The sequence below is a fragment of the Chamaea fasciata genome, unplaced genomic scaffold, assembly GCF_029207755.1.
Source record: "Chamaea fasciata isolate MVZ Bird 193981 ecotype frontalis unplaced genomic scaffold, bChaFas1.0.hap1 SCAF_6, whole genome shotgun sequence".
Taxonomy (NCBI): Eukaryota; Metazoa; Chordata; class Aves; order Passeriformes; family Sylviidae; genus Chamaea; species Chamaea fasciata.
In genome coordinates, this window is record NW_027094091.1 from 71,064,882 (window position 1) to 71,089,111 (window position 24,230).

Consider the following 24,230-nt stretch of genomic DNA (forward strand, 5'->3'; position numbering starts at 1 on the left):
GAAATGTCTGATCTGATAATCGGTTCTTGTTGTTTGTTTGCTTTTGCTGTCACCGTGGTGGATAACAGAACGGGTACACCCCTCTTCACCAGGCTGCTCAGCAAGGCCACACTCACATCATCAACGTCCTGCTGCAGCACGGGGCCAAGCCCAACGCCATCACCACTGTAAGTCTGACGTGCCACTGGGGGCTTGCTTCCCTGGACAGTTCTTTCCCTGCCTTCCTTAGGGCTCAGGAGCAAGCCATTGCTTTGGTGAAAGTATTCCTCATACAGCTGGTTGGCATATGTGGAAATGTAATTTCCTCTGCTTTTCCTTATCCTCTTAAGGTAGTTCACATGTGACCTAACTGTGCGCTGAGCTAAACGTGAGGCAGAGAAGCAGATTCCTGAGCTGCAGGATCCGGCTGGACACAGCTGTCTGTGCCAGGCTCCTTCAGTTTCCCTCTGCCTCAACACTTCTCTCTGGAAATTGGTAACTCCAGAAGGAGCTTTCCATAAAAATCAAGGGCAGTTCAGAACTTGTTGGTTTGGGCTTTTGTTTTTAATTTAGACCCAAATTTCTGTTCCTCTATCCATTGGATTGGTTTCAGGTTCTTATTGAGTTCACCTCAGTGAACTAAGTGAAGTTAATATCTCCTCAAAGACTGTCAATAGCTCCTGGCACAACTTCTCTGCAGTCAGCCAGCCAGGAATGTGACTGTCCTATTTCACGTTGATGTTGTTACTAGTCACCTCTAATTGGGTGATCATTAGAACACTGCCAGAGTGTCCAAAACTCCTGTCATCCCCCAGAGTGGATCAGATTTCTCTATGCCTTTAGCGTGTGTGCTTAAATCGGCATTGGCACCATGTTTGGTCCTGGAACAATCACATGGAATAATCTTGTGTGAGAGTTATCCAATGTATCAGTTTGTGCACTGGATCATCAAGTGAGAGACCACTGTAGTCAGCCTCTGGGGCTGTAGGTACTGTTTGGGGTGTTCAGCTGAGGGTCTCTTGACCTGGTTTCAGTCCTCACATCGGGGCTGTCATGCCCAGATCTAACCCAAGTCCAAGCAGCCTTAGGGATGTGTGTTTGCTGCAGAGTTGGCTGCTTCCTCAGATACTCAGTCTGTCCTTGTCCACACAGAGCAACCTCTGGCTTGAGATAAGAGAGAATTTCAACCTGAGACATCTGCAGGGAGATACGGGAGTGGTGTATGAGCAGCTAATGTGCAAGGGACAGTAACAGTCCAATAATTTGTGCTGTGAAGATGCTAATCTGTTCATCGTGTGCTGCTAATCCACAAACTCTGTGTTGCTTCGGGGTGGCCGAGCTAGACTAATACAGAAGAGTTCAAATTATAGATAACTGAAGTTGTTGCTAAAGAGGAGAGAGCCCTCAGGCTGATAAACCTTCTACATGGTGCAGTGGGGTCACAAGAGAAATCGTTTCTGTGCAAAGAGCGGTGCAGTGACAGTCCATGATTCCTCAGGCGGCCAGCGTGTTGTCCCTTGGTTCAGAGCAAAATAGCATGGACCAATTCTGTGTAGAACCCTTTACAAAAAACCACGGAGCACTTCCCTTCCTCCCCTCCTCAAGCTCAGTGACACAGGGACTGTGGACTGCCAGTGTCCCAGGAGATGAAATGGGGATAAATAGACCTAAACTCTTGCTAAATTATTTTAGTGGCCATTCGATGAAGGACATGTCCCTATATTATGAGCATTTAAACTGCAAATAAATGTATTTAAATAGGACTATACTCCTCACCTTTTTGTGGTTTGTATTTAAATCATTAGGTTTTGTGAACTGGTAATGGAAATACATTTTTATTGTGTGAAGGAATAGGAGCATTGTGGACAGCACAGCTGTAATTTTATATACCCCAGATAAGGAATTGTAGCTGGTAAAGGTGTAACAGTTTCAACTGGAAATGAAACCGTAAGAAGTTAAAATACTTTCTACTTTTTAGAAGAGTATTTCTGCAAAATAAACCCCAAACTTGTGCAGGCATGACACGCTGTATAGTGAAATGTGAGCCCTGAAGGGTTAAACCATACAGCCCTGTAGTATTTGGAGTCGCTGGCAGATGTAAGTGTGTTGTGTTACCATGGCAATTGGGGCTATAGTCTTAAAGAAGTTACAAAGACAGAGTCAGATGTAACGGTAAAAAAGCCGTGATTTTCCTAGGCTGTGCCTTGTTTTGGATGGAAATGCTGGCTCATGCAGCGTGGAGAGTGATCTCATTGGTTCACATCACAATCCTCCCTCTCTCTCAGCGCGCTCTCCCCCTCTCTCTTCCCTTCAGAATGGTAACACAGCCTTAGCCATCGCCAGGCGCCTGGGATACATCTCCGTGGTCGATACTCTGAAGGTTGTAACGGAGGAGATCACCACCACCACAACTGTGAGTTGCGCATGCATTCAAATGTGGCTCTTCTTAACTCAGAGTGCTGTCTTTCTGCTCTTCCCTCAGGCTCTGCGTGCATCTCTTTCCTTTTCTGTTTTGCTTGGGCAGTTTTAGCTCCCTCCCCCCTTCCCTTTCTGTTACATTTTTGCTACAGTGCTTTGAGCGTGTCTTATAAGTAGTGTAGAAGTTTGTGCAAGGCAACAGGCTTCCCTGAGCTAGGGAGCAAAATCTGTGTGCACAGTGATGGGAAACAACAATTCGGAGTAGAACTTGTTTCTGGACCTGGGTCTGAGCTGCAAACCCAAACTTTCCAGAAGTTTGTGCATCGTTGTTTGGATCCTGCCGTGTTTTTCTGTTTCTCTTTTCACCTCTCCTTTCCCATCTGGCCTTACATCTCCACACTTTTGACACCTCCTGAGGCTCAGTCCTTGCAGCATCTCTACGTTTGGACTGCACCAGCCATGGCCTGGAGCCAAACCTACTGATGCTCATTGAATGGCTGTGAATCACATCCATCATATTCTTGCTCAAGTCCCTTCCAGTTCAAACAGATCCCGTTTTTCCAAACTGCAAAGGAATCTTTCCTTATGGGCTCAGTCCTTTCAGTGCTCCACACTCTTGCAGTCTCTATGTTGACACCAGGGTTCGTGAGTGGTGTATGCTGAACATCAGCAAGGTGGTACTGCAGCTTTAAGCCAGGAAAAGCTGATCTATTTGGACACCCTGAGGGGAGAAGATTTTCCCTTCTTGCACTTTTACCTCCCATCTACAAATGTCATAGCAGGTAGGAAGGTAGAACATTAGAAATAGTGCATAATTTAAGGAATTAGATTTAATTTAAATCTTAATTACTGCATTTATCTTGAAACACTGCTGTAAGGTCATGCTTTTTTCATTTTATTTGATTTTGTTAAAATGCAAGATTAGTGGTCTAGAAACCCAATCAGCTCTAGATGACATTTAGGAGCTCAGAGCTGTAAAATCCATAGATTACTAAAAAGATGCTGCTGCTCAGTCATGGAGAGGGTTAGAAGAGAAGTCCAAAATCTCTTCTAAAGAAATGGGAAAATAATTTTGAATTTGTCGCATGCTGACGGCAAATCCCACTTGATATGAACTGAGGAAGATGCAATAAAGATAACATGGCATAAGGTTGCAAATAGAACGAGTCATATTTTATTAATGAAAAGAGCGGGCTGAGTCAGGTTTGGAGAAGGAATTCCAGCGTAATTCCAGAAGTCTCTTAATAAAGACTGTGTGTCTCTGTTTTATTACTCCATGTTCTTGTTTAATCACAAAGCACATCACACGTGCATAAACACGTATGTATCTAATCAGACGTTTAGGAAAATAAAACCTAGGGAAATTTTTTTGAGAAACTTTAGTTCTTGCATTTTTAAATTTCACAGGACACCTTTGTCACATCTTCTGTGCTGTGTCCTGGCACAGGCTTTTCATTTATTGTCTGATAAAGTAACTTCCTTTCTCATCTCCACTGTGTTTCACTGTGCAGCCTTGGGCCTTGTCTCATGTAAGTGTTAGATCTTTGAAATAATGGGAATCGCACTATGAAAGGCACGTGTGAGTTATTTACTTCGGGTAAAAAATTTCTTTAAACATTGAGGATTAGTGGTTTTTTCTACCAGATACCTGACGCCCGGGGTTTAGGACTGAATCAAATACTGAAACTTTCTTGCAGAGTTGCCCTTTAGTGCTCGCACATAAGAGAAATCTGAAATCTTGATCTGTGTCTGCATACTTTAAAAGTCAGGTGGGAGCACTCGATAAACTCATCAGATTCTCCAGCTATGAATTCATCCAACCCTTGTACCTTAGGGATGTATGGAATGGTGTGTTTGGGGGGAAGGGTGGTGTTGATTAACCATCGTTTAGAACAAGTCCTGCAAAGGAGGGCTGAGTAGCAGGTGCTCCCTGCGGGCACGTTCTCCAGATGGTGAGGACGGTGCTGCCGGAGCTGAGCGCGGCGCTGAGCCCGGGGAGAAGGTGCTGTCACCATAGCTACCTCCTTCTCCGAGGCCGGGCTGGGCCCTGCACCGAGGATGGTACACAGCCCAACGCGTGATTGATATGCAAGTCACTGCCACTTGAGATGAGGAAAAGATCCCCGGTGCCAAAGCCTTTCTTTGCTCTAACTTGGAACAAATCTTCCTCTTATTTGCATTGGTGCTGTTATTAGTGGAGCCACAAGAATATACAGCAATAGAGAGAATAAAGCGCGCTTTTTTTTTTTTTTTTTCCACTGGCAGATTAGAGAGCAATAGGAAAAGAGAATAAACTGGACTTTCAGAGGTTTGCTGTGCATTTAAGTCTGGGGTCATTGAAACAACCAAGCATAGCCTTCCTGTGGACAGATGAATATATGAGGAGCTTTGAGGTTGTTTGCAGTATGCTGCTGTGAGTAAGTCATTGCTGAAAGCACGTATGGGTTTGCATACTTGAATTATATATTGGAATTATTCTGTGCTACCCAATGAAAATCTGGCCTTACAACGAAAGGCTCAAATACAGAAGTCTGAAGTAAACTCCATCATGGAATTCTCAGTAGCACCAAACTTAGGGAGTTTGAGAAATACACACTGAGCGATTTTCTGTGTGGGCCATTCATGGGGCTGGATGTGGATCTTAAATGTTGAGAGTATTTGATCTGCTTATCAACTAAAACAATCTACTATCACACTAGAAGTTCCTTTAAAAGCATGAATTCTCAACAGAAGTAGTTGGGATTAGAATGAATGTGGAATTAATGATTCTTGCTGAGTTCAGTGTTCCAAAGATGGCATTAAAGATTTTTTTGTAATGTACATGTGCACACACACTCTTTTGGATCTCTTTTCCAAGCTTTGTTTCAACTGTTAAATTATGAAGTTGTTTTTTTTTTTTTCTTACTGATGGGAAAGCCAGGAAGTCAATAAAGTATCCTTGCTTCCCTGTAAATAGATAATAATATCTGCAAGCCTTAGAGACAAGACTGTTTTTATATGGGCGGCCTGTAAAAACGTAAGTAACAAATGGATGTAGTGGTCCATAAACCTTGGTTACCGGGGTGATAGAAAGGCGGACAGTGATCCTCTCTACCTGTAGCTTGTGCTTTAACTTAGCTGATTGCTCAACTTATTTGTTCACTCTGGTCTTGAAGAGACAAAGTCACTGAATGGTAGCACCTCCCCATCTGTCATTGCTGGCCTTGTCACCCCACTGCTGCCTGACATTTCTATCCCAGGAAAGCCATGGGAATATGGGGGAAAAGTCAGTCCCGGTGGTAGGGACATTCGGTGAATATAAACGAATTTGCAGCCCTGAACATGTGTTCTGCTGCAACAGAAATAATTAGTTGTTTTTACTCGTGGGGAAGAGTGAATTTAGGAGCCTAATTGGGATTGCCAGTTGAGGCAAAGGGCATTGTTCTTTCCTTGTACCTCAGGAGGGTAAAGTGGAACTGCTGTCAGAGTTAAATAGATTTCAGAAACATAAATCAGACTTTAAAAACTGATTTCTGAAGTAATTACACGTTTAGTAACTTAGTTATTTATGAAAGTGCGGTATTTTACACTGAGCAAGAATGTTGGCTTTGTCCGTTTGTTAGAAACAGAGAAGCACACACCAGGATCAGGAAATAACTAGTAAGTTTTGTGCAACAAAAGCTGCTATTGACTTCACCTCTTGATATCAGCAGGCATTTTCCCCAAAGAATATTGCATAAGGGCCTCGGGGTTTGGCTGATTGAATGATCCCTCCCACGAAAGGCTTTCACTCCTTTGCATGTTACGTTCACGTGTGCACAATAGACTGTAAGTGCAGCAGGGAGTGAGCTCTGCCTCCGAGGGGGTTTCTCAGGGGGGACACGGGGCCTCCTGGCACTGCTCTCTGTGCCAGAGGGACACCCGTGCTCCCACACATCCATAAGGGCCGTGTGCTGGCTGCCCAGCTGGGCTGGGAGGAGCCAGGGAAATCGGTACTTTTTAGTTGTGACCAAGGCACTTCTGATCTCTGCTCCTTTTGAAGCCCTTGGCATTTTTTCCCCTGTTTCATAACACACTGAGGAGTTCTCTGCAGGCAACTTTTTCAGCTCTTGCGCTTCCTATAGTTTCTCTCATGATGTTCTTCATCTCCTTCTCCAGTCTGAATCTGGATGCATAAAGGATGTCCTTATTCTTAATTCACCATCCCTGGACATCTTCTGTTTCCTCCCAGAAGTCATTTATGAAAATAAAATTATATTAAAAAAAAAAAAAGAAAAAAACCTGAACATCCAATGTTTTCCTACTCTGCGCTCTCATGCTTAACCAGAATCCTCCCACTATTCCTCAGTCCATACTTGCCTTGACTCACAATATTTTGAGCTTTTAGGTGCACAAGATGTTTCAGAATCTTCAAATGGCTTTCTTTTTTTTCCTCTGATACACATGTGCTTAGGGGAATATACGTGATTTATGAAAAGGATATAATTAATACGCACTGTAGCCACCTTTTTCTGGAGAGGGGGGAGAGATGTTTCAAGTGATCTGTGTAAATCCTTTGCATCTTTTTTTAGTTTAGGAATTTCACATCATTCATAACTTCATTTCCAAATGCTTTACAATTTAATAATTTCCATATGCCCCATACAACTTTCTGAAGCTCTTTTGTAGACATTACCTAATTCGTTTTAAAATCATCTTGGAAACATTGAGCTGAATTGTTCTACATGCACCATTTATAAATTTGATTTCTCTGACCAGCTCGTTATCTTACGTTTTTGCACTTTCCTGCCAGAAGAAATGTTACCTTATGCAGCAATCGGAATAGGAGCTTCTGGAATAAAGATGAAAAAGAAAGTTAGGGGAAGGGGAAACACGTGAAATGCCTCAGCACATCCCGCTGCTGTCTGTTGAAAATCCCCTTTGCTCCTCTGACTGATTCTGTCGTTGCAGACTGTAACAGAGAAGCACAAGCTAAATGTACCCGAGACAATGACTGAGGTCCTGGATGTGTCAGACGAGGAAGGTGAGTGACTTTGCTAAATTCCTCCTCCATATCACCTTTGTAACCTGTTTTATAGGCTCAAGAAGCTGCTTGAGTACTCTGACATCTTCATTTTGCTGTGCTTGTAATGAAGTTCTTTTTTAAATGATGTAATCTTTATGGTATTTGTATAAAGATGCCAAAAGTTGAAACGAAGCGAAATCCTGGACCCATACATCTTTTCCAGAAAAAGCTTATCTGAACCAAATTGGCAAATGAGACCATCCCGACTCCAGGCATTAAAATTTCACTGTAGATCTGTCCCAAAGTTGGCTTTGACCCTCCCACAAATAGGAATCCGAGCGCTAAATTTTTTGGATCTGTGCCACCTGTATCAGATACAAATATCCAGGAATTTTGCCTAATTGGAAACATTTGTGTGAGGAGATGCATAAGGTGGAAGGTGAGGGGAGCATTCCCTTGTGGGAGCTTTTGGCACGGGGGGGGGCTCACATGGTGTGATAAAAAGTAACAACATGCTGATAAGTTTGGGACTGGGATTTCAGAGGCCTTTGCATGTACAGACAGGAGATGTGCTGCACCTCTTAGCTACATCCCAAGGAAATTCACACGTGACTTCTTAGAAATTTTAGTCACAGCAGTATTAATAAATACAAACACGCTTGGAAGGATTTTCTATGTTCCTTTTTACACTTGGCAGTGTTAATAGTACAATATCCTTTGTGTGCCATTTTATGGTGTTTGTTATTATTTCACTCAAATAATTTGTAGAGTGAGTAGTTTCCAGAAAGTCCTAGGAATCTGGAAACTCAGGTTACACGGTTGGTATTTTTCTTTCACAAAGAACACAGATGCACTTGTGGTTCTAAATGGTGCACGAAGTTAATGGCATTCATTAATTACAAGTGCTTGTATTGCTTTTAGAAATGGGATTTAGGCTGATAAATGAGTTACACTCTGGAGAAAATATGATGCTTAGGCTCCAGATGCAACTTTTTACTTCAAAATGCAAAAGCAAACAAGTGTAATTTAAAATCAATTATTTTTTGCTACATCACGACCGGTGGAATTATTTTGTTACTTTGATTGAGAAACATTCAACTGCTTGTGTAATTATTATGTTGAATTGCCTTTAAATTGCTTATTGCCTTATGTTCACCTTGTTTAATTTTCTCCTGGTCTTTTGATCTACCACTGAACCGTCTTTAAATCCACAAAGCCTGGTATGTCTTTCTGCTTCTAGAGGATTAATCCAGGGTGTTCCTTCTCCTTAAACCAATTTGTGTGTTGTGCAGCCTTTAAACACTCTGATGAGGAACCCTTCAGTGATGGGGAGGCATATAGTGGCACGGGTGCTGTTAGCAGGAGTTCGTGGAGTAAGACCTACAGACTTTCTCTTTTTGTTTAACTCAGACTGTTTGGTTTAATTTTTGTGTTGAAACAACACATGTTTGCATAATTTGGGTACCTAACAGTGCTCCTCTCTGTTACTTTTGAAGTGTGGCTGAATGTGTGTTTCCTGAAAGGTGGGAGGAAGAAGAGAGGCCAGAAAAATCTCAGATTTATTACCTATATCTTGAGTGTGTTGGCAGAACTTGAAGGGGCTGTCCCGCATGACTAATGCTCTCCCGTGCTTTGAATTAACACGCACTGCAAGAACTCCTAACGTGGATGGTGCTTGTCACAGTGGCTTAAAATAGCTGGGGACAGGAAAGCTGCAGAACTTGTTTAATAGAGAGGATGAACCTTTTAGTGGTGGTGTAGCTTCACAAGAGGCCAGCAGTAGGGTTTCTGTGATGCTGTGTTCTTTCAAGTGATAGAATACGTCCTGAAATAAATCGATGTGCTGCTGCAAACCTCCCAGCTGTATTTATATTATTATCAAGTCGGACACAAGAATACTTGAGCAAAGTATTTCAGGTCCCATTGTGCAGCATGTTCATCGCTGATGATAAGTATTTTTGCATTTTGCTTGGAAAACAGTTATATTGCATAATTGTATGCTGTATTCATATTCCTAAAACAAAGTTAACATCCAGTCTTAGCAGTATAAAATAAAAGACAAATGTCTATCAGATAACTCAGCTTGGTATGGAAGGTCCTGCTCTGTGTAGCCTATTCTAAAATATCATTAATGGACCGAGAGCCCCTCTAATTCTTCTTCGATTTTCTTCATTTTTGTGTTTATTCACTGAACTATTATTCAGAATTCTTTACTTTTTACGGTACCTGCAAAACCAAATCTTCCTTTTGAACAGACTCACATTGTATTTTTTTTTTATTTTAAATGGCATTCAATCCCTCTTGATGAGGATTGCACTGCAGACTCCCATAGGCAGAGCTGTTAAGTGGTGTGGTTTGTGCAACATGTGCCCCTGCCAGCAGAAATGTTCAGTGTGGATAAAGCTGCACTAAAAACCTTGTACATCTTTATCATTGTATCTGCCTTGGCTGTATTGCTGTGAAGTTCAGTTGCTTTAAAGCTGTCACCACAAAAGAAGCATTTTGCTGCTGAGGGATCCTTAGAGTAAAGGGAAATTACTGCAAAGCATCTTGTGAAATGTGTTTTAGTGATGTCTACAGAATTGGTGAAGTTAAGCACAAGCAAATATTTTTGTTAGGGCTGAGTCTGTGTAGCCACACGGGAAAATCTAGAAAAGGCAGGAGCCTGGTTTCTTTCTTTTCCCCATATATTAATATGCTCCTCTGTATTCATTCCATGCCTCATTTTTGTGGCTGAAGAGCTACACAAACCAACAGTGGTTTATCTTTGAGACTCCCATGGGAGATAGTGCAGTAAGTGCAGTGCTGTGGAGAGAGAATACAACCAGCAAAACAGGATGTTCAAGAGCTCTCATTTGTTTCTTTTTGAGCCTCCTCATCACCAGTTAATTTTCAAAAGCTGTAGTTTCACTGTCTGCTCGTGACCAAGTTCTGGCTGCTGCAGAAGTTGTCTCAAGTTCTAACCGTGCTGCCCCACATCCTCCATTCTGGCAGCACAAACGTTTCACCATGTGGTGACCCAGCCCAGAGAACTGATCTGGCTGAAAACGATGAGTTATTTTCCAGCCGGAAAATAACTTTTGCAGGCAGAAGGGAATAGAAAGGCTGAAGTAGAGGGTGAAACACCGTCAGGAGCAGCATGGCCTGTGATGGCCACCAGGGAAGTTGACTCACCCCAAGCTGTAATTAGTGCTGACACTGCAATTGCAGAGAAGGGATAGACAAAGGTTGTCACTTGCAAAGAGTTCACAGACAAGGAGTCGTATCTGTGAACTACTGCATTGTAGTGACCTTGGATTCCAGGAAGCAGTTCCCAGCTCATCCTACATCTGGCCGCATCAGATTTCTGATTAGAAGGAAAAAAACGCCCACGGGGCTTAAATACAACAATGAATTTCCTGAGTGCCCCCACACATGGCCTTGGAGTAGCTAATGGTGCTATATACGTGTGAGAAATGAGCGGCTAAGTCTGGGCAGAATCCACTGCTGTTGTACGTGCACATAATTCCTCTGAAGAAACACCTGGATTAGTGGGAAGACTTAATTTCCTTTATTAAACCTGGAAGTTAAAGTTGCAGCCAGGAATTGTTCTTAATAGACTTACGTTGCTGTTGCTGCACATTAAAACACAGTAAGTTTAGAATAGCACCACTGAGTTAATTCATCCTCTAAATAAAGCACTTTGTATCCAGTAGTATAAAATGTAGCCACAGGATACTGATTTACAGAAGTAAAGCTTTGGGGGCTTAGGGGTGTAGGGGTAGTTTGTTATTTTATTGTTTCTTACCTAGATCCAACGTAGCAACTTCCTAAAGACCACAGTAACCACCTGTCAAGTACTGGAATTCTTTTTGCCAAGAGTTAATATGCAAGAAAGCAAAATCAAGGCGTCTCTCCCTCCCCAGAGGTCCTTGATGGTAGAAGTGCGCTTCTTTTTTTGAGATTTGCTTCACCTTCTGCCATTCTGTGAGTGGTGCCCTGACATCCCAACAGCTGACACGATGATTCATTTTAAGTCGCGTGTCAATATCTGAAGCCACATGTGAAACCCCACTTTCCTGGCTGGTTAGGAATAAACAAAGTTAAAGCATTAGCCAAGCTGTAATCCAGCGAAGCTTCTAGTGCGGGCCACTAAATGGAGGATTGACTTAGGGAAGTGAAAGTGTCCAAACAAAGTGTCAGATAAACTCTGCAGTTATGGAATATATATTCCATGAAAATTGTTATTGCCACGGTTGCCCTTTCTCCATCTGCAGTGCTTCTGTGGTGAGTTTTAGACTTATCTGCATGCCGCAGGGAAAACAATAATTTTGGCAAACTCGTATAACTGTATCTGGCTTTAAGAAATCAATTAGAAGCAATTCCTGGCAGGTTGGCCCAGCCCCCTTTATTATTTTATTTTAAATGTTTCTCTGTGTTTTCTCTGTGTTTTGTGAGAAACAATTCCAGAGCAGTTCTCGTACAGCAGTTGTACTTTGCAATTTTGCAGATTCATAGATGGCCCCTGCAAACCACGGGGCATCAGTGTCAAGGGTTATATTTGTCACAAAGTGGTTAGCGAGCGGTGGAAATGTTCCTGGCACTAATTTGCTGGGGAATGAGCTGGCAGAAGGATTGTTTCTGGCATGATGAAAAAAGGCAGTTCCTGTCTTGCCACGAGGTGACCATCTGGTGAGATCTGCTGTGTCAGGAAGCCCTCGGTCAGCTGAACACGGAGCCTTTTAGAGTTAAATACCTATTTTTTCTCTCCATGGGCTAGGAGGCACTGTTTGTTCGGGGCATTCGTCTCAGGGAGGGCACAGGGGGCGAGGGGGGCTCCCTCAGCCCTCGCCTGCTGTTGTGAGGGATCTGTGCGTGGTCCTCTTACTGTCTGCAGATGTCCCATCACATCAAACGCTGCGACTGAGCCCCGCCATTGACAACTCTCAGATGAGAGGCCAAAGCTGAAATCAGAGTAGACTTTGGACTTGTTTTGTTGTTTTTTTTTAAAGGTTGTGGGTGTGATGAAAGCGGTAAAGATTTTGCCTTTGTTTCTAGTATAAATGGAATGTCTGGCATGATTATAATTATCTAGTTTATTTGAAATATAACTTGAAATTCCTTTTGCTGTTTGATTAACAGCATCGCCTTAATATCTTCCAAGTTTTCACTAAGCCCTGTGCTTTTTAATGTGAAATTCCCAGGAAACAGGAGGCATCATCTGTCAGAAGACAGGAAATATGAAATGATTAAGTGCATTTTATTGTTTTCTGTGAAACTGTGCCCAGTTTCTCCCTCTTAATGTGGGCAGACGGAATTTTCAAGAGTTTTTGTTGTTATACTGAAAAGATTCAAGACCCAATTTTGCATATAATATTTGTGTAAGCATAAAAATCTTAATGCACCCCCCCCCCAAGTTTACTTAGTTTTAGATGACAAACAATAAATTATTTATTTCTTACCTGCAATGTCAAGCTAGAAAAAACAGCTTGATTTGCTTTGTGAAAACAAGTATCAAGATGAGCTTCATTTTGCCCACACAGCTTAGAAAATGAGAAGGCTTGAAGCTCTTGGTGGCCTGGGGTCCTGTTGTGTGGCTCTGTGGGTCACACCAAGCCTCTGGCAGGCTCACACTGCAGTGACTTACGGGCGGGAAAACGACTGAAATATCCAGGCACAAACTGTGGAGAGGAAGCGTCTTGCAAGTGGGAATGAAAAGAAACATCTACACGTTGCTTGGCAATGGAATCTGTTTTGTTAGTCTGCTGGGGAAAAGCAAACTGTGACTTCATATAGACAGAATTTCCTGGGGAAAAGAATCCTGGACCTAAAAAAAAAAGGGATTCAATTTCATTATTCAGAGTATATGCATGGAGATTGCTGTGTCAGATAACAAATGATCATTTAAGCTGGGATTCATTACGAATTATGATCATTCTCATCTATGCAAGTGAGTTTATTTCCAGTTTCTGGATGTTGCCATGTTCTAGAAATATGAATATTGTTGCTGATCACAGAAGGATATTGGAATATGAGTGACAGAGCCTTGTATGATGTGGAGTTTGGATAGTGGAGAGTTTAAATTAGCCTTTGCAACTGTATGGCATAAGGCCACAGAAAACATGTTTTCATCTGAAAACATGTAGATTACAGTCAAATAAGTGGTGATATTTGACCATAAACTGTCAAGCTGGGATACAGCATAGCTGTGTCCAGAAAGCTGAAATGGATTAAAGAACAGAAAAAACATGCTTTAGAGCACAGCAAAGAAATGAGCTCCTTGCCAGTGTGTCCAACAGCAAAAAGTGTATGAAGTCTAATTGATTAGTCACCTTGATTTTAATTTTATTTTTCAAAATGTCTTGCTTGATGTGCCAGTTTGATTAAATACATTAACTGCTTGTGGTTTGCAGTGTTTCCTGAGTGAAAAACGCCTTCCTGTTCATTGGGCCATCCAGCTGTTGGATCCTGAGGTGCCAAAGGAATCAAACTCCTGTGTGTGCTTATCCCTTGTGTGGTTGATTTGCAGGTGATGACACAATGACAGGAGATGGAGGAGAGTACCTGAGGCCAGAAGACCTCCGAGAACTGGGAGATGACTCCTTGCCAAGCAGCCAGTTCTTAGATGGAATGAACTACCTGAGGTACAGCTTGGAAGGAGGACGCTCGGACAGGTATTTGCCCGGATACACAACTTTCCTCATGATACTTCTGCACTCGTTGTGCTGTAAGCGTGTGAAATCCCTTTGCAGGGTCTCTCTGCTTGGGGTGCACTGGTCAGCACTTGTGGACTTGGTGTGTCAGCGTGGCAGTCACCACTTTGCAGGAGGAAGGTGTGGTCACCCTCCTCTCCTGCTGCCACGAGTCAGGGGATGGGTGGACAGGGGCTTTGAGCATCAGGTGAGCTGACTTTTTGATGTGGTTTTCTGGCTCAAGAGATCAGGAGAGGAGCAATGGACTTGGTCATTCTGCACTGGACTGGCAGTGAGTGTGCTGTCTGCAACACACTCATGTTGAATTAGCAGCAAAGAGAGTACTCATCCTTCTACTGACACAGTTATAGAAACATTAGTGTGTTCAGTCCAGGCAACGTGCTGATTTGCTTATCTCTAACAAGTTGAACTTAAGCCTAGATGTCTTTGTGGAATAATAATGCCTGCAGCTTTGATTTTTTTTTTTTTTTTTTTTTTTTTTAAATTGGGGTGAGTGTCATTATAGTCTACAAAAAATATGGAGTTCCCTTCCCAAAAGGAAAGCCTTCATTAGTGAAGGTTCAAACTGGCAGATTAACCCCCACAGTTCTAGTTCAGAATAGGCACCCAGACATTCCTGGGTGAAATCAGCACTTTCTCCAGACTCACTGCCTTTAGAACTGGGGTACGCTAGAGGGAATAAAAGAAAGAAAGTTGAAATGTTGGCAACAGAATTTTGAAGCTACCTCATTTTCCACTCTTTGTCGTTATTCTGGCAGCATTTCTGAAGCTCTGTGGAATCGTTAGGATCCGTTCTGTTTGCTTGAGTAGGCTGGGAATTGCTTCTGGAACAAAAGATGTCAGGAAACAGTTTGGTTTGCCTCACAGCATGTGTAAATCCCATCATTCAGGTCCTGCAAGCCTGGAGTCTCTGTTGGTGTTTAGACAGTGAGTCCACTGAAAACAGAGTGACTGTGTGGCTTTTTAACTCTCAGAGGAAGTTTGTGAACTACATCAGAATGCCTAAAATCAGAACCTTTCATTCTTTCAATGGTAACAAAGTTTGGGAGTTTTTTAGGTTTTAAGATGTTGTACAGAAATGATTGTGCAGGCAAGCATTAAGCCAGTGCAAGTTAAGCTCCCATTTAGAATGTTTGAGCTTTTAAATCTTGTCAGTGGATTTCAGTAGATTCTCACTGACATGTCACTGATATGGTTTATTTTGTATTTCAAATCCTGTATCAAGCAAAATTATACTGAGATGCAGCAAAATTCTAAAGGAAGAAATAATGAAAGAAAGACATCTTTCTAACGACGTGGTCTCCTTTTCTGTCGCCTTTAGGTTACTGATTTTGAGATTTTTCACAGAGACTGCTTCAGTCGTTTTGCATTTCCTTTTAATGTGATTTTCATTGCATTATAATGACTTTGTTTTTTCAGGAAATTCAGTAAAGCAAGATAGCATTAGTAGTCTAGACTCATGTAATCTTGTGCATTAAACAATTTGATTTAAAAACATGCATTTTTTCATTTGTAACCATCTTCCCTGTTTATTTTATTTCTCTCTCCTCTTCGTTTTTCTTTTCCATATGCTTTCATTAGCATCATGCCCAGGTAGGTATTACATAGCATGAACACCTGTTGTCTCTACCTCCTCCTATGGCACCTGTCTCTGTTCATCCACTTTGGAGGCCTGCTCTATGCAGAAAGTTGACTTGGAGAACCAAAGGAACGATGCTGCTGTTGAGAAACATTTTCAAGGTTGATTTATACAGTTTTCAGTGACCCCAGGGTTTTTTCTCAGCTTCTGAAAGAACCTATGGAAATACACACTTACATGTGAACAAGAGATGTGCTCGGCCGGACTGGAGCTTGTTAGGTCTCTGTCTAGGCTGGGAAGTGGGTGTGTGTGCAAGCCCCTCAGTCAAGCAGATTAGAAACTCGGCGTGGGGATGCTGATCCTACTTTCTGGATACCCCCAGGGCCTTATCCAGGGCTTAGAGGTGGGTGATGTGTGCCTGTGCACACAGACAAGTTGCACTCCTAGGTTCAGGAGCTTTGCAGCATTCCTGGGTTCCACGGTTCTGTCTCTGGGGCTGAGTGCTATTGGTCCCACAACCCTTCAGACTTCAGATTTATCAACCCCGTTTGAGAAGAATCTGCATTTAGGTGTTAGTCTTGTGTCTGATTTAGGTAGGCTTTTTTACATTTGGTAGAATTCCTGAATACTTATGACAGTAATAGACAGTAAATCCCATGTTCAGTCCATGAGGAGACTGTCATTTCAATCAGTACTTCTATTCCTAAGTCTGAGCAGCACAGACCTTTTAACTCCTGGTTTTCTCTTCACTGAGCTGGTCCAACATACAGATGGGGCAGTGCCATCTGAGCACTACCTTTGAAATTGAGTGTAGCAGGGAATTTAAACCCGCAGACTTCAGTCATGAGTGTGCCCACCCTGACTGCAGATAAAGCCCATCTCCCTGACGTATTTATTAGAGCTTATGTACAGGTGTACACAGTGAATAGCACTGGGCTACTCGTAGTGGTGGTAGTAGCAGTGAGGATGGACAGAATGACCATAAGGAGAACCAGCCAAATGCAGTTCAGACTTCCCTTCATTCGGTATCTATCCAGGGAGTGGTGTTAACTGAATAGCAGAACCTACAACTTGGATGGTGACTCTCTCACAAGCATTGCATGGCTCAGCAAAACAGTTCTGGAGGTGTCAAACATGGAAAAGAACACAGGATAATGATGGCAAATGGGGTCTGCTACTGAGGCTCATTCCTCAACCAAAGAAAAAATGTTCATTCTTGGCTTGTTTTCTTTTCTCAAGGCTTTCAGAAGGCTGACGGTTGTGTAACCCCTCTTTGCTTCCAGTTTTGTACAATCCACCTGGGATGCTGAACAGGCCGTTGGTATAAGATAATGATCAACAGCACTGATTATTCTTCAATGTCATCTATTTCTAATAAAAATAAGATTACCATTTGCTTCTATAAATGGATCAAAAAATACTGAGTGAATGTAACTATTGTTTAAAAAGGCTGTGGTCTGAATCAGATGGTATTTGATATGCACTTAATGCATTTGAAACTCATGTCTGTAATGAAGGCATGACTTTTGTTGCTAAATGCTGAAAATGAATTTTCCCTTAAAACTCTGTTCATCTGGATAAATGGCCTATTGTTCTGATCCAGCATGTTAGTCATTATGAGCACCACTCATGGATGTGTAAGCCAGGAACACAAAACTGCTTCCTTCAGTTAGAGGTGCGATACTCCTCAAGGTCTACCTCAACATCGCAGAGTACACGCACAATATCTGAAGGTGGATGATCTGGTTTTAAAAATCACTGTTGCCATACTGCAGCTGGTGAATATCAAAAAAGGACAAAACTTGTGCTATTTGGTAGCAGAAACCCCATTTACCTCAATATGTCCTTCTGTGGCGTCTTATTTGTCTTTTTTTTTTCTTTGCTTATTGCTGGTGGATACTGCAGCTACATTCTGAGCCAGTGCTTGGAAGCAGCTTATTTACTGCCTTGCACCTCTCATTGCTACAGCAACCAGTGCTCTGTAGAGCTGTGTGTACTTACAGCGAGATCAGTGCTCACACTGGGGCTGTGTCCCTGCAGGTGCTGTTGGGATTCAGGGGAAGATTCTGTTTTACACAGGAGCTTGCGGCTGGCCGCACTTCGCCTTGCTGTGTGTACCTTCCAGGGGACAATGTCAGGCCTGCTGATTTACAGTTGAGGGGGAGAGAGTAGGTCCTAAAAGCTTCAGAAGGTGTCATTCCAGCTTTTCTTCAGGTGGTAGCGTCCTGCTTTCCCATAGTGGTTTGCTTGTGTGATGCAGCAGAGAAGCTCTCCGAAGAGCCTTAACAGAAACGAATGCTCTGTGTTATAAGGAAACCATCACGCCACAAAGCCAAATCTAAAGTACTTGTGAGTAAAAAAAATAAACTGTCACCTAGATTAATCTCTAGATTCTGCATTTGGAAGCAAATAGGTCAGTGCAAAGGCTTTGTGGCCCGCGGTCGGACAGGTGGCACAGCACAGATGTGTAAAGCTGTGTTTCCCCTGACTGTGCTCTGCTGCCCCTGGAAGCTGCATGGTGTTGTTGCTAATAGCACGCTTTTCTCATTCTCCCGCTCGATCTGTCACGACACCTTTGCAACATCCTGTGTGCTGCTGATGCATTGCTCTGGCATCCTACCAACCTCCCAGCCTGCGGTCCTTCAGTTCCGACAGGTCCCACACGCTGAGCCACGCCTCCTACCTGCGCGACAGCGCCATGATCGACGACACCGTGGTCATCCCCAGCCAGCAGGTGAGCAAACCTCCCAACGCCCCTTCTTGCCTGCAGAGATCAGGAAACAGGGAAGGCTTGCACTGCAGATTGTTCTGGTGAGACTGTGTGGTGCATGCTGCTTGGTTTGTTTGAGTACAGATCTCTCTAAGTGTGTTTAATGGCATAGTGTGCTGTGCAGTATTGAACTCTATTCCAAAATAAATGGATAAGCTGCGTGAATATAGCACAGGGGCTGTGTTTCTAATGTTCACGTTTGGGCTATGTAATGAACTCATAGCCATTGTCCTAAAAAAAGGGATTTAGGAAATGCCTTCTCAGTTAAATCGTAGCATTCATTTCACTGAGACCACTAACATAGGATTACCTCAGGGAAATACAAAATGCTACAATAAGGGTTTCTAGTATCTTAATGCTATTAGTACTGCATTGTTTTAAAAGAAAATGTTTCAATGCTTTAGGCATTACTATGCAAAATGCATCTCATTTTTGTTCATTAATTGACTTCATTGTAGTAAAATGGGGTTATTTTGCTTCCCAAGGTAACAACTCTGGCCAAAGATGCTGAAAGGAATTCATATCGCTTAAGCTTGGGCCCTGAAATCTTGGACAACGTGGCTCTTTCTTCCAGCCCTATTCATTCAGGGTAAGTGTATCAATTAGCATTACATTACAAAGTGAGAAACAGAGTACCTGCAGTGACACCAGCTTCAACTAATGCTTAACTAGGAGCTGTATTTTAATTCGGTGCCTCCTGGAGCTGCTAATAAAGTGTTACGATCTTTTGACAGCCAAGCAAGCCTGAGGACCAAGACTATTCTCTGAAATCACTGCAAGGCACTGAGTCCTCAGTCAAGTTCAAGGGGAATCAATGTGATAAATGACACATAACACGCAGGCATAAGTGTGCATTTTATGGAGAAATAAGTACAATGCCTTTGAGAGTTAATAATAATTGACACCAAGTGCCTAATCACTCCAGATGGTCAGTACTTACCATGCTGGTGAGGTAGTTGAGGTGGGCACCAGCTCCAGTGTTTGCCTTTAAGTTACATGAACAGACAAGCAACCTAAACATCACGTGTTTTGCACATACTTGTCCACTCTCTTCATGTACAACTGACTCTTGATAAGCATTTGCATTTAGGCAAACTCACTGTCAAGGCATAAGGCAGGCCAAAATGCAGGCCCAGCCCAGATCATATTTACAAACCTTATCCTTGCTGGCCTTAAAATCTGTGACTGCATTTGTTTTAAATGCTCTTACTGCATTTTAAGCCGTTTCAGTCTTCACGCTGAATTCTACATTTGTGTCCTGCCATCAGATTGGATGGGGAACGTGCAGCTGAACTCAGAAGAAACGGGAGTAATTAAAAAGCATTTAGTCTCTGTGGGCTGTGTACATAGCATGACTGGACAGCCCAGGGGCAAAGATTAATTTTGTGAATCTCAAATGAGTTTGCAACTATCTTACAGTCTGTGTTTTTAAAAAATAGCACTGGAGTCCCATTTGGAGTAACAGGCAATTCAGATCTAGAGGAGGAAACATACTGCCAGATTGACTTACATAACATAAATGAGAATATTGTTTGCTAGCTGACCATAGGATAGTTGATTCTGACCAGCATTGTTTGGATTTGCTTCTCATGAGCTCCAAAACTAACAAATGAAATGAAAATACTTACTATGTAAAGTATGTGTCTGCTTATATATATATATGGATATGAAAGCTTTAAAATTGCTTTGGTGCTTTATTCTAACCCTAGAGAGTTTACAGATTTTTTCCAAAGGATGTATTAATTTACTCTTTCCAAAAGGTAAGTCTTTCCTGTGATTGCTGAGGATGAACTAAATACTTTCTAGAAGAGTGGCATTTATTTGTTGGGTGTGCAATTATTTTGTTGCTTTCTTTTAAAAATATGAGTGATATTCCCATCTTTTGGGATGCTAGTGGTAGGATAAAATATCTGATTTCAGTCGGAGCAACACTCTCTGCAGCTTTATATGAAATAGTGAATTTTAACACAACACAAATTATGTTCTTCTTTCTGTATATACACACTAACCTGACGCTAAATATTGTAACAAAGAAACCCATAATAACAATTCCTCAGCCTTTGAAAAAGACCGTACAACACTTCATTTTTATCTTGTTTAGATTGGTCTGAGTCGTTAAGTTTTCATAAACTGTTGGTGTGCAGTTGTTTTCTTAGAAAAGCACATTGACTACTAGAGCTTGTTTTAAAAGTGAAACAGCTGTAGAAGTTCATGATTGGTGCACTCACTCTGCTGGAACAACAGATGTATTTGTGATTCACAGCCCTGTCGTCAGCCACACTCCACATGCAGACACACGCTGTTAGTGGGTTCTTATGAAGCAGCAGCACTGCTGACATTTAGGGCATGCAGTGAACTAGTAGTTACCTATCACGAAAGGAAACTCTTAGAATTTTCAAAGAAATCCTAGATAAACATTGGCAGTGGTCCTGTGCAAGGGTGTGGCCTTGGTTTTGCCCAAGACACTGAAAACGCATTCAATTCAGACGCTGTTTTTGAGAAATAACACATCAGCAAAGTATCGGACGGTAATTTATTTGTCACAGGTGCAGTAAGTTTGTATTCTGTACAATCTGAGGAGAGAAATGCCACTTCTCTCCCTGCATCACTCCAGCGGTGAACCCCAAATTGCTGTAGGGTTCTTACTAATTTCCCATTGTAGGGAAGTGTTCCTGTGGATCACAGTGTAACACCCCCAGGCAAAAAGATAAATTCACAGAGAACTGTTCTCTCAAAGTGGAACTTCACAGGTATTTCAGCCTTTGCACAACTAACCAAATCTTCTTCCATGGCTGAAATTTTAGAAGGGAAAATGTTTTAGCCATCCATTTAAATTTTAAATATAACTATTCCTTCAGTTTGTTGATAATTTCATCAGGAAGGAAGAAAAAGTAAGTTCTTTGGTCAGAGTCTTTGGCAACCATTTTGAAACCCCCAAAATATTTCTCTCCTAAGAGGTAATGTTCTTGTGGGGCTCAAAATCTCAACATAAAGGTCTCCTGGTCGTTTTACCCAGCTGACAGTTTCCAGATAGTTTCCTAATTTGGCTGAAGAAAAAAGAATAAATTCTTGCACTTAAACTATCTTTCAAGCAAATCAGATTTTCTTCTTCTCATAAAACTACTTATCTTACATATTGAGCAAAGTTAAGGATCTCTGAGTATGCCAAAAAGTTTGGGTGCTGAATATCCAATAGGATAGAGTTTTATGACTTTGCTGCTGATATCAGGGGATACAATTTATAATTTCCTGCTGGAATGTGAAAGACAGAACTACTGCCTACATAAACACAAATATGTTTCACGGTTTTAGTCTCATACCACACAATATCCTATTGTGGAAGAACATGTGTATTTTTATTAAGTCTGAAGGCCAAAAAAATCACCAAACTGAAAGATTTGCAGCGTTTAGGCATTGCTTGGCGGTACCACGTTTTTATTTCCCGCAAGAATATGCATGAATAGTGAAGATAAGGGTCAGTGTAAGATTTTTAAAGTATTAATGGTGTGCAAAACTATGTTGTTCTCTTACCTGTGTTCTGGTGATACAGTGAAATTAGCTGCATAGATTCTGTTTCTAAGAATTTTCCTCACAGCTGTGTGGAGGCACGGTAGATAAGAGAGCAAATCTGACGTGTTGTCAGGATCGCGGCGCTGTGAGGAAGGAGCTTTGGGGCCGTGCTTTGATATTAACTCGGTATTGAGTCCTAGAGCAAATACACAGCAGCTCTGCAGGTTTTCCAGCTCTGACTCACAGTAAAACTCCTGGCTGATGAAAGATCCTGCTTTCTTTTATATAATTTGCTGAAGAAGACCCTGTTTGACTAACGGATGGTCAGAGTGTCACTACTTGTATCTTGAAATAAATTACACAGTTGGGATATTATTAGTGATTTTATCTTGCTGGAAGTCATTGTTTCCACCAGTGAAATGATGAGGGATTGGGCAGCTCGTACTGTGACAAATAATGTGAATTATCATTCTTAGCTGCATGTCTGCAAAAAAGGAGGCTGGATCCTTGCTAACAAGGTAAACAAAATATATTTCAAGTGTTGTATTTTGAATCCATAATAACTTTTTTCCCCGATGTGAGATTGATTTCCTGGAAATCGTTATGGAAACAGGACCTGGCAGCGACCAGCTGATAGTCATTTCTTAAATCTGAAAGTCTAAATGATTTCAAATTATGCTTCAGCTTTATGGCCTTTGTTCAGAAAGTTACGTTGAGGAAAAACTGTGAGTGTATTTCACTAATAGCAAAGCATGTTAATGGAAGAAAATGGCAATGGAGATCCATATGATAAAAAGGGATATTGGAAAGCTAATTGCCCATGTGGCACTGAGTGATTACTGAGAGCCTAAACAGGTCAAAATAAGTTTGAAATTTGTTGTTTTGTAGAACAAAAGGAGGACAAGAAACATGTTGAAATAGAAGGAAGTGGAGGGCAATGTATTGATAGAGGATTTTAAGAAAAGAAAAACATCATTTATTGTGCTGTCAGGAACGCTGGCTGGACTTGCCATAGGTTCCCTACTTTGGTATCCCACGGTCCACATTTCAGATGTGGAGACCTAAACCAACCAGCATTTCCCCTTATCTGCTTCTGAAAGTTTTACTCAGAATCCAACTGTGCGTTTTAGGTGTCTGGCTTCCAGTGTGAGAATGTCTGTAGAGAACCCAGATCCCTCCAGTTTCACTGCTGTACTGATAGTGGCCACTCGGAACTGAGGGTATTTACATGGGCTTGGTTTCCATACTCCTACCTTCCCACATGTGAGGAATATGCACATATTTATGTATATGTTCATGTGTTTGCTTTAGAAATCTGTTTCATTTTTCCAGTATTTCATATAACTCATTCTTTTTTTTCCCCCCCCTTCCTGTTCCTTTTTGATGTTAAACCATCTATTCTATTGCAGATGCTCTTCTCCATGTCTTGATCTTGACAACAGCAGGTGAACCTCTGCATAATTTCTTTCTTTAATACATTGCACTTCTCACCCACCCTATTTATCCTCCCCTCTTACCTCACTTCAGGATGCTTTAGTGTTTTGATTGTGCCCATTAGCCAAGAGAAAAAAAAATAAATCTAATCAGCAGTAATAGTTTTATGCATGGCACTACTTCTCTTATGCAGTAAGTGTCCGCTTTCTCCCATCTGCTTTGGCATCTATAACAAAACAATTCTGGACACTTAATAAGCCCACTGCAGAAAGTCTAAACAAAGCTCCTTATACCATCCTGGCTTGTTTTAACCATTGATGTATTTAACCATACCTTTTCTTTGTTGGTGGCATGGTTTAATATTAATATTCGAAGAAGTAGTCCCCCCCCCAGAGAATTCAACAAACCATTGTAATTATTATATTAGTGAGTGGGCCTTTTATCTCACTTGTCTGTGTAAAGAATATTGCAGAGCCACTCTCTAAGCCCCATTTTCCAAATTGTGCCACCATATTTGAGCTAATTGAATAACAGCCCAGACTTAATATATCTTATTTTTCATGCCACACCTATTTTTTTTGTGTGATGGTCAGTTAGTGCTTGAACCACTGGCACAGAACACCTGAAGCTGAACCTTCCCAAAGGAGATTATCTTCCCTTGGCAAAATGACTGTTGATTGGCACAGTACATGTTCACCTCCTTCAGCCTAACCCTAGAAAGGTGAAAATTGCCTTAAACATTAAGCTCTGAAAAATTATGAAGTGGCTAATTAAACCCCCAAACGACCAACCCATCTCTTTAGGCCACGTCACTGAATTTCTCAGCAGTTGACTAAGGCAGTGAAGAGAATGCTGTCAGAAGTT

General features: G+C 41.8%; 1 protein-coding gene across 25 annotated transcripts in view; it reads left to right on the top strand.

Moving 5' to 3' along the window:
- Window positions 1-24,230, top strand: part of ANK2 (ankyrin 2) — a 181,915-nt gene that overhangs the window by 115,916 nt on the left and 41,769 nt on the right. For 18 of the 25 annotated variants that reach the window (XM_066184835.1, XM_066184818.1, XM_066184819.1 and 15 more), the window contains 6 exons: window positions 69-167; window positions 2,294-2,392; window positions 7,327-7,399; window positions 13,890-14,034; window positions 18,284-18,386; window positions 18,908-19,011. In XM_066184835.1, the coding sequence (XP_066040932.1) occupies window positions 69-167; window positions 2,294-2,392; window positions 7,327-7,399; window positions 13,890-14,034; window positions 18,284-18,386; window positions 18,908-19,011 (623 nt within the window). Of the gene's footprint in view, window positions 1-68; window positions 168-2,293; window positions 2,393-7,326; window positions 7,400-8,673; window positions 8,755-13,889; window positions 14,035-18,283; window positions 18,387-18,907; window positions 19,012-22,408; window positions 22,451-23,341; window positions 23,378-24,230 lie in introns of all 25 variants that reach the window. The other 7 variants (XM_066184814.1, XM_066184829.1, XM_066184816.1 and 4 more) reach the window with 2 other exon arrangements.